Raw genomic sequence first — 13520 nt, 5'->3', positions numbered from 1 at the left:
CTTTCCTCACTGTTCCTGGGCTTGGATGCAGAGCCAGGAGGCCATAGGATTCTACCAGAAGCCCCCCTCTATGTAGGAAGCTGACTCCAGGGCCGGGGTCCCCATCCCTGCTTTGCTGCCTCAGTCTCGGGACAGAGGGAGTACACCCTAGAGAGCCCAGGAGACCCCCAACGACAGGAGGCAGAAACAAGGCAGGGCCCGTTCAGGCTGTGGCTGCCACCAGCCACACACTGAAATCACCTGCTAACTCAGAGCAAATACCCGCACCTTTGCCTCCAGGTCAACTTAATGAAAATTCCACGGGGTGGAAACCTCAGGATGTTTTTTCCAATCTTCCTATGGGGAGCTAAGAGCCACTGCGTTACCTCAAGTCTTTCAAACAGCTGCTCCAAAGACGGGTTTACTGACAGACCTCCGGCTTACTCTGCTAGTGAACAGATACCGGCGTCCCACTGTCCTAGGAAGCTTTTAATTTTTGGTCCTGGCCCCTGTGGCTGGGTGTCCTCTCCTGTCTCTGATAAAGGTTAATTATGAAGGATAATTCTGAACATGAATAATAAAAAAACACGAAATCTATTTGTGAATGTCAAGAAGTCCCCTTCTGGGAGACTTGAGCCACGAGCCTGCTGCACACCCTGGTTTCATGACAGCCTCGGGGGGAGGTGCCCCAAAGAGGTCTGCCTCCTTCCACGGGACACTCACGGTCCAACGCGCTCAGGAAGCCTGTCTCAGCCTCGCAGCGGACACTGGAAGGCCGCGCCGGCTGCACGCTGGGGAGGAGCAGGCAGCTGAACAGCTGGGACAAGGGACCCTGATGTGCTAAAGAGAACATGATCCTTAGAGTCAGCAGCCTCTCCCACCCTGCCAGTTAAACTAGCTGTGTGACCTTGAGCAAGGTACTTAGCCCTTCCACTCCTCAGTTTCTTCATCCAGGAAATGGAGCTATAACAGTGGGCACAGATACTAGCTGTAGGACTAAGTGCAAATGACCCGTGTGAATTAAAACTAAGTTGCGGGGGGTGGCACCCGGGTGGCTCAGTAGGTTAAGCATCTGACTCTTGATTTCGGCTCAGGTCATAATTTCAGGGTCATGGGATCAAGGCCCATGTCCGGCTCTGTGCTGGGCTGGGAGTCTACTTGGGACTGTCTCTCCCTCACCCCCTCCCCCTGCACTTGAGCACTCTCTCTCTCTCAAATAAATAAATCTTTAAAAACAAAACAAAACAAAACACTAAGCCTGGACCACAGGAAGTACTTCATCAGTATTACTTCCTATTGTTCCCTCTTTTTCTTCCCACCTTTCTAGAACTCTCTATTTTTTCTTGAGAAAGTCCTCTCCCACTCAGTCCTGTGCAGGTCATGCACACCTATTAAAAAGCTAGCTCCCTGGGTGGGGATGGTGGTAGCAGGGAGCGAGGAGCTCGTGTTTAGCAGGGACAGCATTTCAGTTTAGGATGATGGTGAAAAAGTCCTGGAGATGGACGGTGAGGACGCTTGCACAACAGTGTGAACCCACTTAACGCTGCTCAACTCTACACTCAATGACGGTTACAGTGGTAAATCTTGGCTTATATATATCTTACTGCAATAAAAGAAAAACCCAGCCCCCGCCCCACCTGCTCAAGCCTCCCGAGGCACGAGGCTCCGGGTCTTACCCCACGGGGAAGGAGGCTGCGCCGTCCTGCTGGCCAGGAGCATCCACGTGGCACACGGCAAAGTGTTGCGTGATCTCCTGCATGTCTTCGGAGTTGAAGAGGGGGTTGTAGCAGGTTTTGTCTGGAGAACAGGCAGGGGAGAGAGAAGAGGAAGGAGTAAGGAGAGAATACATCTGGGTCCTCGGGGGCACGTGATGCATTTTGTTGGTTTCACTCCCTGGCAGCGGAGGACTGAACATACGAGAAGAATGCCGACCTTCTCGCCTCCTCCCGCTTCCCTCTGGTGATAAAAGGCAAGCGGGCATGAAGGTGGAAACGGTCCTTAAGCTCCGCCGTATATGCTGGCAGTGAAGCTCAAACCTGCAGCCGGTGCTGGGAGGAGACTCCCTTCCTGGCTCCCGCGTCTTCCCCCATCAGCCACGGCTGCGATGGCCCACGCATGCCTTCTTTCTGTCTGGGTCTCCTAAACCCCCACACTAGAAGTAATGGCCAGGGCACATGATTCTCAACCAAGGAGGGGCACAGGAGATAAAGCATGAACCCTCTCCCTTCTTATGTGGCCTTCAATGAGTCTCCCAACTGCTGAGTGCATGAGGCAAAGACGGCCAGCTGGTCACCAACCCACCCCCCCTTTTCTTCCTGGGCACACAGCAGGACTACATTTCCCAGACTCCCTTGCAATGAGAGGCAGCCATGTGACCAGGTTCTGGCCAATAGCACGTGAAGCTCACAGTTTCCTGTGCACACCTGCCACCCACTCTTCTACGTTTCTCTCTCTGCTGTCCTCTGCCAGATGCAGAAGGCTCTGAGGCTCCAGGGGATGCCTAGGTCCTGGAATCACCATGCGAAAGGTGTCCCACAGAATGTACAGAGGTATTACAGGAGGGAGAGATAAAGGTATATTGTGTATAGCCACAGAGGTCTTGGGGGCTTTTGTTTCTGCAGTTGGCTTACTAGAACAGTGAGCCTCTACCACAGGGGCATAACAGCACCAGACCAACTCCATTCCTCGCCAGCATCTGGTAAAACAAGGTAACAAATACCCAATACCTAGCACGGGAGCTGGTACCTAATGGATACGGGGGGCGGGGGCACACAGAGGAGAAAGAGGGATAAAAGAGAAGGGAAGATGGAGGAGAAAATGGTTTTCAGTGACTGCCATCAGTGCCTCAAGGTACTAATAAAGCTGTAGGAAAAACAAGCAAGCCAGGCAGGCTGTCGAACAATCACAAAACAACCGTCCGGCTTGGGATACTCGGGATCGCAGAGTGACTGGACCTGAGCGCCGCCAGTGCCTTCCCAATCACCACAGAAAGATTCACTTCTACCCTGTGCAACTGAAGCATTCAGTCGATCTTATTCCTTTACCATCTGTGAAAAATGGGGAACCCACGTGTGGTCACACTTCCTGGGGACCTCAAGAATATGACGTCAACATTCACGGCAGCGTCACTCAGAGCAGCCAAAATGCAAGAGCCGTCCAAGTGTTCCTCAACTGAAGAATGGAAAAACCAAATGTGGTCTATGCACGCGGTTAAATATCATTCAGCCCCAGGGAAGGCAGTACGTAACACGGGCGACTACGGGGATGAACCAAACGATTATGAAAGAAGCCAGTCACAGAAGACCACATATGGTAGCATCCCGTTTACAACAAATGTCCTTAGAGACAGAAAGTAGACCAGTGGCTGGGGGGGTGGGGTAAGGGAGATTGGGGGTACAGATTTTTCAGAGTGATAAAAATGTTCTGAAATGGATTATGCGGATGGTTGTACAACTTGGTGAAAATAAGAAAACCAACTGTACACACTGATCAAAATAAGTCACTGTCGCACGGCGACAGTGGGGGGCCCCGAGTTCCCAGCACACCCAGGCACAAAGACAGCTCTGTGCCCTGCGTAGTGCATTCCAGGCTCTTCCAGTCTGTGGCAAGTTCTCTTCCCGCAACCGCTCCAGGAAGTGCCAGTAAAAGACAAACAGCTGGACTCCCCAACACCAGCCCTTCCCAGCTGCCCTCTTCCTCCACCCCCAGCGGGACCTGAGGCCCCCGGGGACTTACGGTTCATGCCAATGTCGTGGTACGTGAGGATGACAGGCCGGTTTCCCTTGGGGGTCCCGCACAGCGTGACGTGAATGGAGCCATGCACCGTGTCGATGTCCTGCTCCTGAGGAAAGACAGGAGACAGAGGGGGTCTGTGATGTGGGCTTCACAGCACTGGCGTGGCTGGGACTCTTGCCTGCAGGCACCCAGTTTCCAACTGTGTTTTGAGGAAGCTCCAAGTAGGTTTGTCATTTGGTCGGCAGAGCCCTGGCCTCTGGGCCGCAGATCTCTCTAGGCCAGAGAAACCACTCCAAGCACAGGGAGGGAAGGGGAACTCAGCTGGGAGCCAGAGGAAAAAGTCCTGGCTCAGACTGTGCCATCAACCACCCAAAACTTGGGGAAGGCACCAGCCCCAACCCCTCTCTGCACAGGCCCTTGTCTTCTCCATCTGGGAAACTGAGGTCATCAAAGCCTGAGCTTCCTAGACCACCTGCTCCCACGTCCACGTCAGTCCATCCCTGAGCTGGCCGACGGTGACACTCAGGCGCCGGGAAACCAAGGCAGCTGCCCAGAGTCACACTCAGGACCCACCCCAAGTCAGACTCAGGGTTCCCCACAGGCTTCTTACGCCCTCATACTCTGAGCAGCTTGAAGAGTCAAACCACATCCACGCTGCAGGATGCCACCTTCGGTTGGCCCTTGACATTTATTTCCCAAGGAGGGAACACTCCAGATGCCCCCTAACCTGCTCCCAAAACCAACCTGAAAGTGAAACATCGGTCACTGACAAGTGGTGGGAGAGAGAACGTCAGTGTCCAGCCCACATGGGCAAGAAGAAGAAACGGGCCGGACCCCCCAGATGGGAGCCTTGTGGAGCTGGGCAAGCTGCCCCTTCCCCCAGTCCATACCACGAGAACAGGCCTAGGACCTGGCAGCTCTGGGGATGCCAGGAGGCCCGTGGGACACAGCAGGAGGGACTGCGCCTGCAGCCCCCCAATCCGAGGCCTGTGAGAAACTCACAGGCTCACAAATAAAGAAGTAAACCCCAATTCCAGTCTCTGCGTGTATAGCAAGAAGCCGCTTCCCTCCCCATCCCAAGCAAGCAATGCGGGCGCTTCCAGCCCTCGCTCAGAAGAACCCTGAAACAAGCAAGTGGGATGCTGGGTACCAGAGGGGGCCTTCCCAGGCTCCACCATACCTGTGAAATGGGGAGAACCCTGGAACCTCATAGGGTGTGTGAGTGCTTACCAGGTGACGCAGATGGGCCCCAACAGGCCACGGCATGGAGGGGACCCCTGCTCCCTGTCGGTCCCAGGCCCACTCCCCATCACAAGGGTCCTGCTGAGCCACCTGCCTCATCACCCCAACAAAGGGAGTCCCCTGAACACCGTCTCTCCTCCCCTTGGTGCCCGACACTTGGCTCTTGCCTATACAAACACTGGAAAAATCCAGACGATGGAGCAACAGCCTGGCCCCCAGTGGGGGCCACGGTCATCTGCTGGGTCCAGCCCTGGCCCTGAAGCCAACCGGGAACAACGGCCCATTGAGAGGGTCACATTCTCCATTGTCTCCCCAGCTGACCCATATGGCGCCCTCTAAAAATAGGCCAGGCCAGGCAGCATCCCTGCCAGCCTGGGGTAATCAGGGTTCAAATCCCAGCTCTACCCTTCCCCAAACCCTCTGAGCCCTGGGTCCCTATCCGGACGACAGAAGTGAGCCACCTCCCCCCAGGATCCTCAGGAGAGGAGGTCCCCTTATGGTCTGAAACACAGCACCGGGAGGAAAGGGGGTCCTTGGTACACAGTAGCAACGGGTTTCAATGCGGAGCCTGGGTACCACGTTGGTGGCAGATATGGGACGCCCAGCCCTGGCCGGCACCAAGGATGTCCCTGGCAGCCCGCAGGGGTGGGGATGCGTGACTGATGCTGACTCATCTCTGTGGAGGCCTTCAAATCATACAGCCCTGGAACCGGACCTATGTGTCCGAGAAGGGCGGGGCTTGCCGTTCTGTCCCCAGGCCTGGCACCTAGTCCGCGCACACAGGAGGTGCTCTGGAACTGTTGCATAAAGACCTGAGAATAAATGATCTTTCTCTAGAAAGTCCACTAACTATTCTGGGTTCAGGCTCCCCTCTGCCCCTTAATTGGCTAAGAGCTTCTTGGAAAGCTCCCTCTCACAGAACTCTAGGATTGGCAAGAACTCTCCCAGGACTGCTGCAAAACCTCCGAGGACTGGAGGAGCCCCACTGAGTGCTAACGCTTCCCCCTCGAGAGGAACCACGCAAGTGTGGTGGCCGTGGCCCGCCACCTCACCACTAGCCCGGGCTTCCATGCAGCCAGAAGACACATTCGCCATGGTTCGCCTTGTTTGGATGGATAAGACATCCGGTCTCAGAAAGGGGAAGCGACACAATGAAGGGGCTCAGGCACCGCACTGTCTCCCAGGTCTGGGGGACCTTAGGTGAGAGACAAGATTTGCTAAGCGCCCACCAAGAGTCAGGCAGGGCGCCCAACGTCCGGGGCCACAGGCAAGCCTGTCTATCCCATTTCACAGATGGAGACATTGAGGTCGCACAGCTTGTAGTAACAGAACCAGTTTCAGACCCCGAGTCCTCTGGGCCCTCATGTGGGTGCTGGCCCCCAGCAGGCCTCTCTGATGTCTGTGCCCAGCAGCCTGCACGGGTAGGAGCAGGAGAAAAGGCGAATGTGATCTTTCTTGTGCGAGTCCCATTCTGTAAGTCACAGAAGTGTGCATGCATACACACACACGTAATGTATATATGCACGCATGCATACGCATGTACGCACACTCATGCACACTGTGCACGCATACACACATGCATAGCACACATGTGCACACATATCCACACACATTTGCGTGCATGCACATGCACACCCACACACACACACACAATTCTAAGCCAGCCCTGGTGCTCTCTCCTCCCTGGCTGAAACCAAGACTGCACCTGAGACTGGATGGAGGAATTAAAACACAAACACATGCCTTTGTCCTCTTTAGACCCAAAGGAACATTCTGTCCTTCTGTCTCCATGGGGATGAATCACTATGCAGTATCCTGTAGGGAGGGAACCTACCTCACATTCCCCACATCCTCCCAAAGAGAGGGCACCAAGAAACCCAGTGCCCAGTGCACTTCATGTTCCCTTGTCTGAGAGAGGACGTCCCCTGCTCTGGGGCTTGCCAAGGGTCGTCTCTCTGGCTATGATGGTGGCTGGAAACACACACACATGGTTCCTCCACCAGCCAGCTCTCCATCCTCCTTCCCCAGTTCAGAGGCAGATCTCAGAAGTCCCTGCACATAGGGGTCCGATCCAGCCAGAGGCATACCACAGAGAAATACCCAGCTTTTCCTCTCACCTCCTCTGGAAAAGCCTCGAAAGCCACTCTCTCAGGCTACAGAGGAGATGGCAATATAGTGGCAATAATCATCAAGTCAGTCTTCCTATTGGACTCAGGCCCCGCCCTGAGCATTTATTTACAAACGTTCTCTGAATGCACACAACTCCACCTCTCTTACAGAAGAGGAGACAGGCCAAGAGAGGGCAAGTCATCTACCCGAGGTCACACAGCTGGAACGGAACCCAAGGCAGTCCAAGTCTAAAGCCTGGTGTGCTCTCTGACACCTGTTTTACTCTCTGTGCCAGATGGTACATGAAGAAACCAAACCTTTAACACAGAACGTGCACCGTGACCCTAAGTCAGCCACCCCACTGATGTGACTGTGGATGGCGTGCTATCTCCCCAGCATCTCCGGGGACGCGCCATCCACAGACAGGTGCTAGGGTACTCTGGATGTGGAACAGAGGAGTAATACTGGCTCCTCCCATCCTTCCCAGGACGTGCACCTGCCTTCCCACTGCAGTACAGCTGACAGGTGTCCAACTTGGAAGGGCTTCAGCACAAACATCACTGCGCCGGGCTGGCCCCTTCACCGCGTACCAGTTCTTTCAGCTGTAGCATCCACCATGGGGCAAATAGCTGTCTGATCACCACCTCCCACCTGCCGGCCAATTCCCAGAGGGAGAGGCTGGCTCTGCCACAGACAAAGTCTGGCCCCAAAAGGGCACTGAGATTCACAGAGTCCACACCACCTGTAATCTGGTAAGTGGCGAAATGGTACCTATCCTATTCCTACTGTCTACAGGGCTTGCAAGATGGCAGGTGGTGAAAACAGCACTTATCACTAAATCTTCCTTAAAGATTTCATTTTGGCGGCCAATCCTGGCTTCGGAGCTTTACAAACTATGGCTGACTATGTGGGCTGGCCTCTCAAATATTTGTTATTCCCTCCTTTATGACCGAATTCTCAGCCATGTGCCTGATAAAATTCTCCCTTCCCCCATCTTCCTTGTAGTCAAGGGAGGTCCAGAGACTCATTTTTCTGGCTCATGAGATGTCATCAGAACTTGCTGGAGTTTTGAGGAGAGGGTTTTTTTTTTTTTTTTAAGGGTCAAACTTGGCCTTTTAATTTTTTTTTTCCCTTCTCACCCTTCCGCCTGCTTCCTCCCTGGAATATGAATGAGATGCTTGGAGGTGTGGCAGCCATCTTATGAACATGAGGAAAAAACTCTATGCTCAAGAAGACAGAGCAGGAAGCTGAAGGAGTCTGAGACTGGGTGACACTCATAGGTCTTCCAATTCAGTAGAATAGCAAACATTTCCTTATTTAGAGCAGCGTCTGTTGAGGGATATTAATTCTAATGATACGTGCACCATGTGCCCTTGGCCAAGTTACCAGACTAGACTGGGAATCCCTTCAGCTGTCAACTGAAGGCAGTAAGAAGTCCATCTGCTCATAGGGCTGCTCCCAAGACAAAAACCGTGGGATGCACTGGGAAGGGTTTTGCAAATGGCAGCACTTGGCTCCATCCTGCTTGTTATGGACGCCTATCCCACAGATAATCAGTGTGAAGCCACAAGGGGGTCCCAATGGCTTAAGTCAACTGGTTGAGAGATCCAGGGGAGCTCTGAGACCAGTTGCCGCCACCTCCCTCCATAACCCCCTCCTTCCCAGCAGGCCCTGGGGAGACACGGAATGATCTGGACTCTAAGGGATGGCACACTTAGCCAGATGCTAAGTCAGCTGGTGCACCGGGCTGCCCCTCCCCGCAGTCTAACAAGCCGTGGTCAAGGCACAGCCAAGGGCGGAAGGCACTCGATGGAACAACAGGCAAAGAAAACCGATCTGGGTTAGTCAAGACACAGCATGAAGTCAAGCCTCGTGCAGGCAAAAAAGTCAAGTCATGACAACAGAGGCTCAGGAAGAAATGGCAAGGGATTGCCCCACCACCATCTTTTTGTAAGTAACACCCCCCCCCCATCCTCCTGGTTCATCTCCGGTACCCACAGCGGGAAAGGGGTAGACCTGGCTAGCCCACGGACCTCCTTTCTATTAAGTAAGAAGCACGTAAAGAGGGAAGGATGCTGGGAAGGGGTGCATGTGTGCAAGAAACATAGATTATTTGCATGTAAGGACAGTCGTCTGTTTACTGAGCAAGCACTGTAGCAGCCATTTCACAGATGGAAAAAGCCAGCATCTGGGCACCCCAGCATACACACCTGCAGATAACAGAGGCAAAATTCAGAACAAGCCCTTGGGCCCCCCTTGTCCTGACGGCCGGCCGAGTGGGCCCCCGCGAAAAGCTGAACCTGGGGCTCCTCCCATTCCTTCGGTTTCTTTAACGCTGTCATCACATCAGGGAAAAGAAAAGCTAGAGAGTCAGGAAACCAGCTGTTGTGGGCAGACGGGCGTCAGCCTGGGAATACAGAGTGAAGTTGGAGCCCACACCAAAGACCGCAATTCTCCAAGGAAGAAAGAATTAGGAGGGAAGTCTTTGTCGGATCGGAGAAAAGAGAAGGAGGAGCACCGGCCATCCATCCACCCAGGGACCAGAAGAGGGAGGCTTGCGTGCTGCGTCCCATGCTGTGTTTGTCACGTTCACAACACCCCCTGGGGGTGGTGACACTCCCCCAGATTACAGATCAGAAGACTAAGCCCCTGGGAGGTCAGGCCACCGGCCAAGGACACACAGTTGGCAAAGACAGGGCTGATCAGAACCCGCTTCTGTCCACTGCACCCGCCCTTTGACACCAGGAGATGAGTGTCTACACTCGGTCAGCCTGACAGCCTGGGCTGGACAGACCCAGGGAGAGCAGAGCCCGACCACGGGGACAGTGGGTGGGTGAGGCACCCCTCTCCCACCACCCCCCCAGGAGGGCACTCCCAGGAAACCCACAGAGGAGAGCAGAGGAGGCAAGCCTCACTTCTCCGCGACCCAGATGAGTGCTTCTGCCATCTGTCGCTCGGGCTTGGCTCTAAGCCCCAGTGGCCTTGCTGGGAGGTGGGGCTGGGGGAAGGCAGGGATGGGAAATGGTGGGTTGAGGATTTCCAAGCCTCTGAGTTCTGCCCACCTTCAGTCAGGGAGCATGAAAACAAGAAGCAACTGTGGGAAAAGAAAGAAATTAGTAAAAGGTCACTGTTTCCATTTTCCCTAGAAGCTGATCTGCTTCCAAGAAAAGGGGAAAAAATCACCTCTCCCCATACCCTCAGCCTCCACCAGGCTCAGACTGGGCTCCAGAGTGGGAGCCAGACCCAAGAGACGCTGCCCACCACCTCCTGTGCCCCAGCCCCTGCCACCCGCACCCAGAGGCCCAGTGGGTGACATCAGCTCCGTGCCCAGGGAGCCCTGGTGAGCACACAGACACAGATTCCCATGGAAACCAAATCAAATCAAACCATCTGAGTAACTGAAGATCCAGGTGGAAGGAATTAGAAATAGCAAATCCAGCAGGAGAGGCCATTTGGGGCCACAGCAATGTCCCACCTCAGGGGCGGAGTCAGGGGCAGTGGTCACAACTCTGCCAGCCCCACAACCACTGGTTATAGGGCCTCTGACTTTGGCTGCAGACCTGGGGACTGGGTCAGGCTTGGCCATCTATCTCATCACTGAGCGACACAGGGCAAATCCCTGAAACCTTCTCTGGGCCTTGTCTCAACTACAAAACAAGGGTGGCACTCACCCCTCTCCTAAAGGGCTCATGTAAGGATTTAAGGACATAACGTGGAAGAGGCCAGCAGTTTCTGGGGTACAGATAGTGCTCAGGACGTCAGCTATCATGACCCCCATGATTATTACTATCTCAGGGTCACATGGGCCAAAATTGAGGGCTATTATCTTGAAAGCACCCTTAGGTGAATTTCTTAACATCTCCAGACTGATTTCTCATCTGCAAAAGAGGGTAACATTCTTACCCTGGCACGGAAGGCCTGAGACGATAAGTGGGCATGCAAATTTGCATTCACTCCCTTCCCCCCTCCCCTCCCCTTAGTGGCCTTCCAGGAAGCCTCCCCACCTGGAGCAGAAAGGGAAGAGCTAGATTATAAAGCATCTGCCAGCTCTGATATTCTTGGATTCTAGGATTCTAGCCAAAGAAAATAAGCTGGAACCCAAAATATTCCCACCTACCCTACTCATCGAATTTGCAAACACAACTGCCTAGTTCCTGATGCCAGAACCTTCTCTGCAGAGTCAGATCAAACTGCACCCATCCTGAAGCCAAGACACCTCAGCCAAGCAGCCCACCCAGCCCTGTGCTCTGAGGGCCCCAGAGGGTCTCCAGGAAAGGCATGCAAAGAAGGGTCCCGAGAGCACATCACAGAACCTCCCATGCCTGGGTACCAATCGATTTGCCCCAAAACATCACCCAGGCCAAAACAAACCGCCCAGACCAAGGTGATGTCAGCCAGGAAGAGGTAAGGCCACGATGCTATCTGCTCTGGCAGCTGACCTGTCTCCTAAGGCAGGCTGCCCAGCAGCTCGGGCAGCAGACCCTCCAGCAGCTTTCTACCGCTGAGCTCTGGGCTACGGTGTGTGTTTTGATTCAGGGGGGAGAAAAATTCGTGACTACTTTGGGAAAAGAACAAAGAGTCTGCTTGAGTTGGTGGAAATGCTGAAGCACCAAATAGTTTTCAAGAAATAACATCGGCCGCTTTGGGATACACACAGCAAGGCTGCTCGGGCTCCTTAAACTTGACCCCCAAGGAACTGCCCAGCTGGGGGCCCCGTTTCAATGAGCAGCAAGGAACCAACTAAATGAATAGATGAAAGCAGTTTGCCACGAAGGCACACCCGCTCTTGAGTCCTGCATCCACTCACCCACAGGGGGTTAAACGGTCGCCCACCAAAGTACTGTTCCGATTATTTGCCCGGCCAGACTGTTTCTCCATCAGAGTTGCAAAGATACGCTGCCATCTAGTCCTGATTGGCCCTTCCAAGTTCATCACTGCTGTCACACATTGCGGAAGAGAGAAATGGTGGGGGTCAGACCAGGTTCGCTGGGGCCCCTTCAAAAGCTGCTGGCCAGAGGAAAGCCTCAGTTTCCTAATCTGCCAGGGAGGGATGATGGGACAAGTCCCAGAAGAATCAGCAAGAGCGCCCAGGAAGGCCTGGGCCCTGGCCTGGCTCGACAGAGGACGATGAAGCCCGCAGCAGGCAGGAGACACTCTGCCAGAGCCCTGTGTGAATTCTGAGGTCAGGGTGTGCTGGCGAGTCCCTGCACTGGGGCCACCATCAACCACGGCTCTGTCCTCCTCTGCCTCCGGCCCTGTGCTCGGGAACGCTTCAGGACACCGCCGCTTCTGAAGGAACATCGTCCAGCAACCCACACCCACAATTTTGGAGACTGCTGGAAATCGGGGGGAAACCTTCATTAACATCATGAGTCAACTAGGTCTAGGAGCCAAATCCAAATTAATATGGTTTTATAGAAAGAAATATTTTTTCCCACAACCTTGACGGAGTTATCATTCAGCACTCAATTCAACTCCAATATTGTGATTCACTGATTAAGATCGAGCCTATTTGCTTACAGAAGATCTCAGCTCACCCTCGGGAGGCTTGGAATCCAAGCCAGAGGGACCCCTGCGTGTGGTTTTACCTGTGCTGGGATGATGGGTCCCTAAGCTTCTCCTGGTCACATGACTAGCTCCATCTATCATTCAGGTCTCAGTTCAATGTCACCTCCTCCAACAGCCTTCCCAAACCCCTCAGCCTAAGACAGTGCCCCACCACGAGGGGGGGGGGGGGCTATGGTCCTCAAAGCCCCTCCAGGAGCTGACATTGGCATGTTTGATTGGTTTCCCCCCACTTCTAGTGGGTCAGAAGCAGTGGTTTCGAGCCTGCGCTCTGGAAAGGCACTGGTTGAGTTAAAACCCCCACCCTACCCCTTTCTAGCCCTGAGACTTCAGGCAAGTGTTTGGGCTCTCCCTCTGCCCTGTGGAGGAAGGGACTGTGGTGAGCACGCCCCGAGAAAAAGCAGCACCGCACTCCCAGCAATGCCTGGCATGTGTTCAGGGCTCCATAGTGCTGAGCTATCAGTTTGGAATTTAAGTTCCTGAAAAGAAGGATCACCGTGTGTCACGCTCCCTACTGTGTCCCCAGCACCTGAGACAATGCCAGGCACAAAGCAGGCATTTGTGAAAGCAATATAGGGATGCACAATCAGAAAAATGAGGGTTTCAGAGGGGAGGGGGTGGGGGGATGGGCTAGCCCGGTGATGGGTATTAAGGAGGGCACGTATTGCATGGAGCACTGGGTGTTATACGCAAACAATGAATCATGGAACACTACATCAAAAACTAATGATGACTAACGTATCATAACAGAAAAATACTCCCACCTCACAGGATAGCTCTGGGATTAAGCACGAGGGCCCAGCAGGCCTGGTGCAGGAACCTCACCCTGTCTCTCCCAGCCCCTCGCTGGGCTTTCCTCTGGGCCCACCACTTTGCTGATGTCCTGAGGG

General features: G+C 54.0%; 1 protein-coding gene across 1 annotated transcript in view; it reads right to left on the bottom strand.

Annotated features, from left to right (window-relative positions):
* Window positions 1-13520, bottom strand: part of NDRG1 (N-myc downstream regulated 1) — a 55202-nt gene that overhangs the window by 23977 nt on the left and 17705 nt on the right. The window contains exons 4-5 of the mRNA XM_045812248.2: window positions 3715-3820; window positions 1656-1776 (exon numbers count right to left, since the gene is read on the bottom strand). Of these exons, the coding sequence (XP_045668204.1) occupies window positions 1656-1776; window positions 3715-3820 (227 nt within the window). The remainder of the gene's footprint in view (window positions 1-1655; window positions 1777-3714; window positions 3821-13520) is intronic.

Source organism: Ursus americanus, chromosome 9 (genome assembly GCF_024610735.1).
Source record: "Ursus americanus isolate L20-20 chromosome 9, mUrsAme1.1.p, whole genome shotgun sequence".
NCBI lineage: Eukaryota > Metazoa > Chordata > Mammalia > Carnivora > Ursidae > Ursus > Ursus americanus.
Note: the sequence above shows the minus strand (reverse complement) of the source record. Positions and strands in the feature narration are given on the sequence as shown.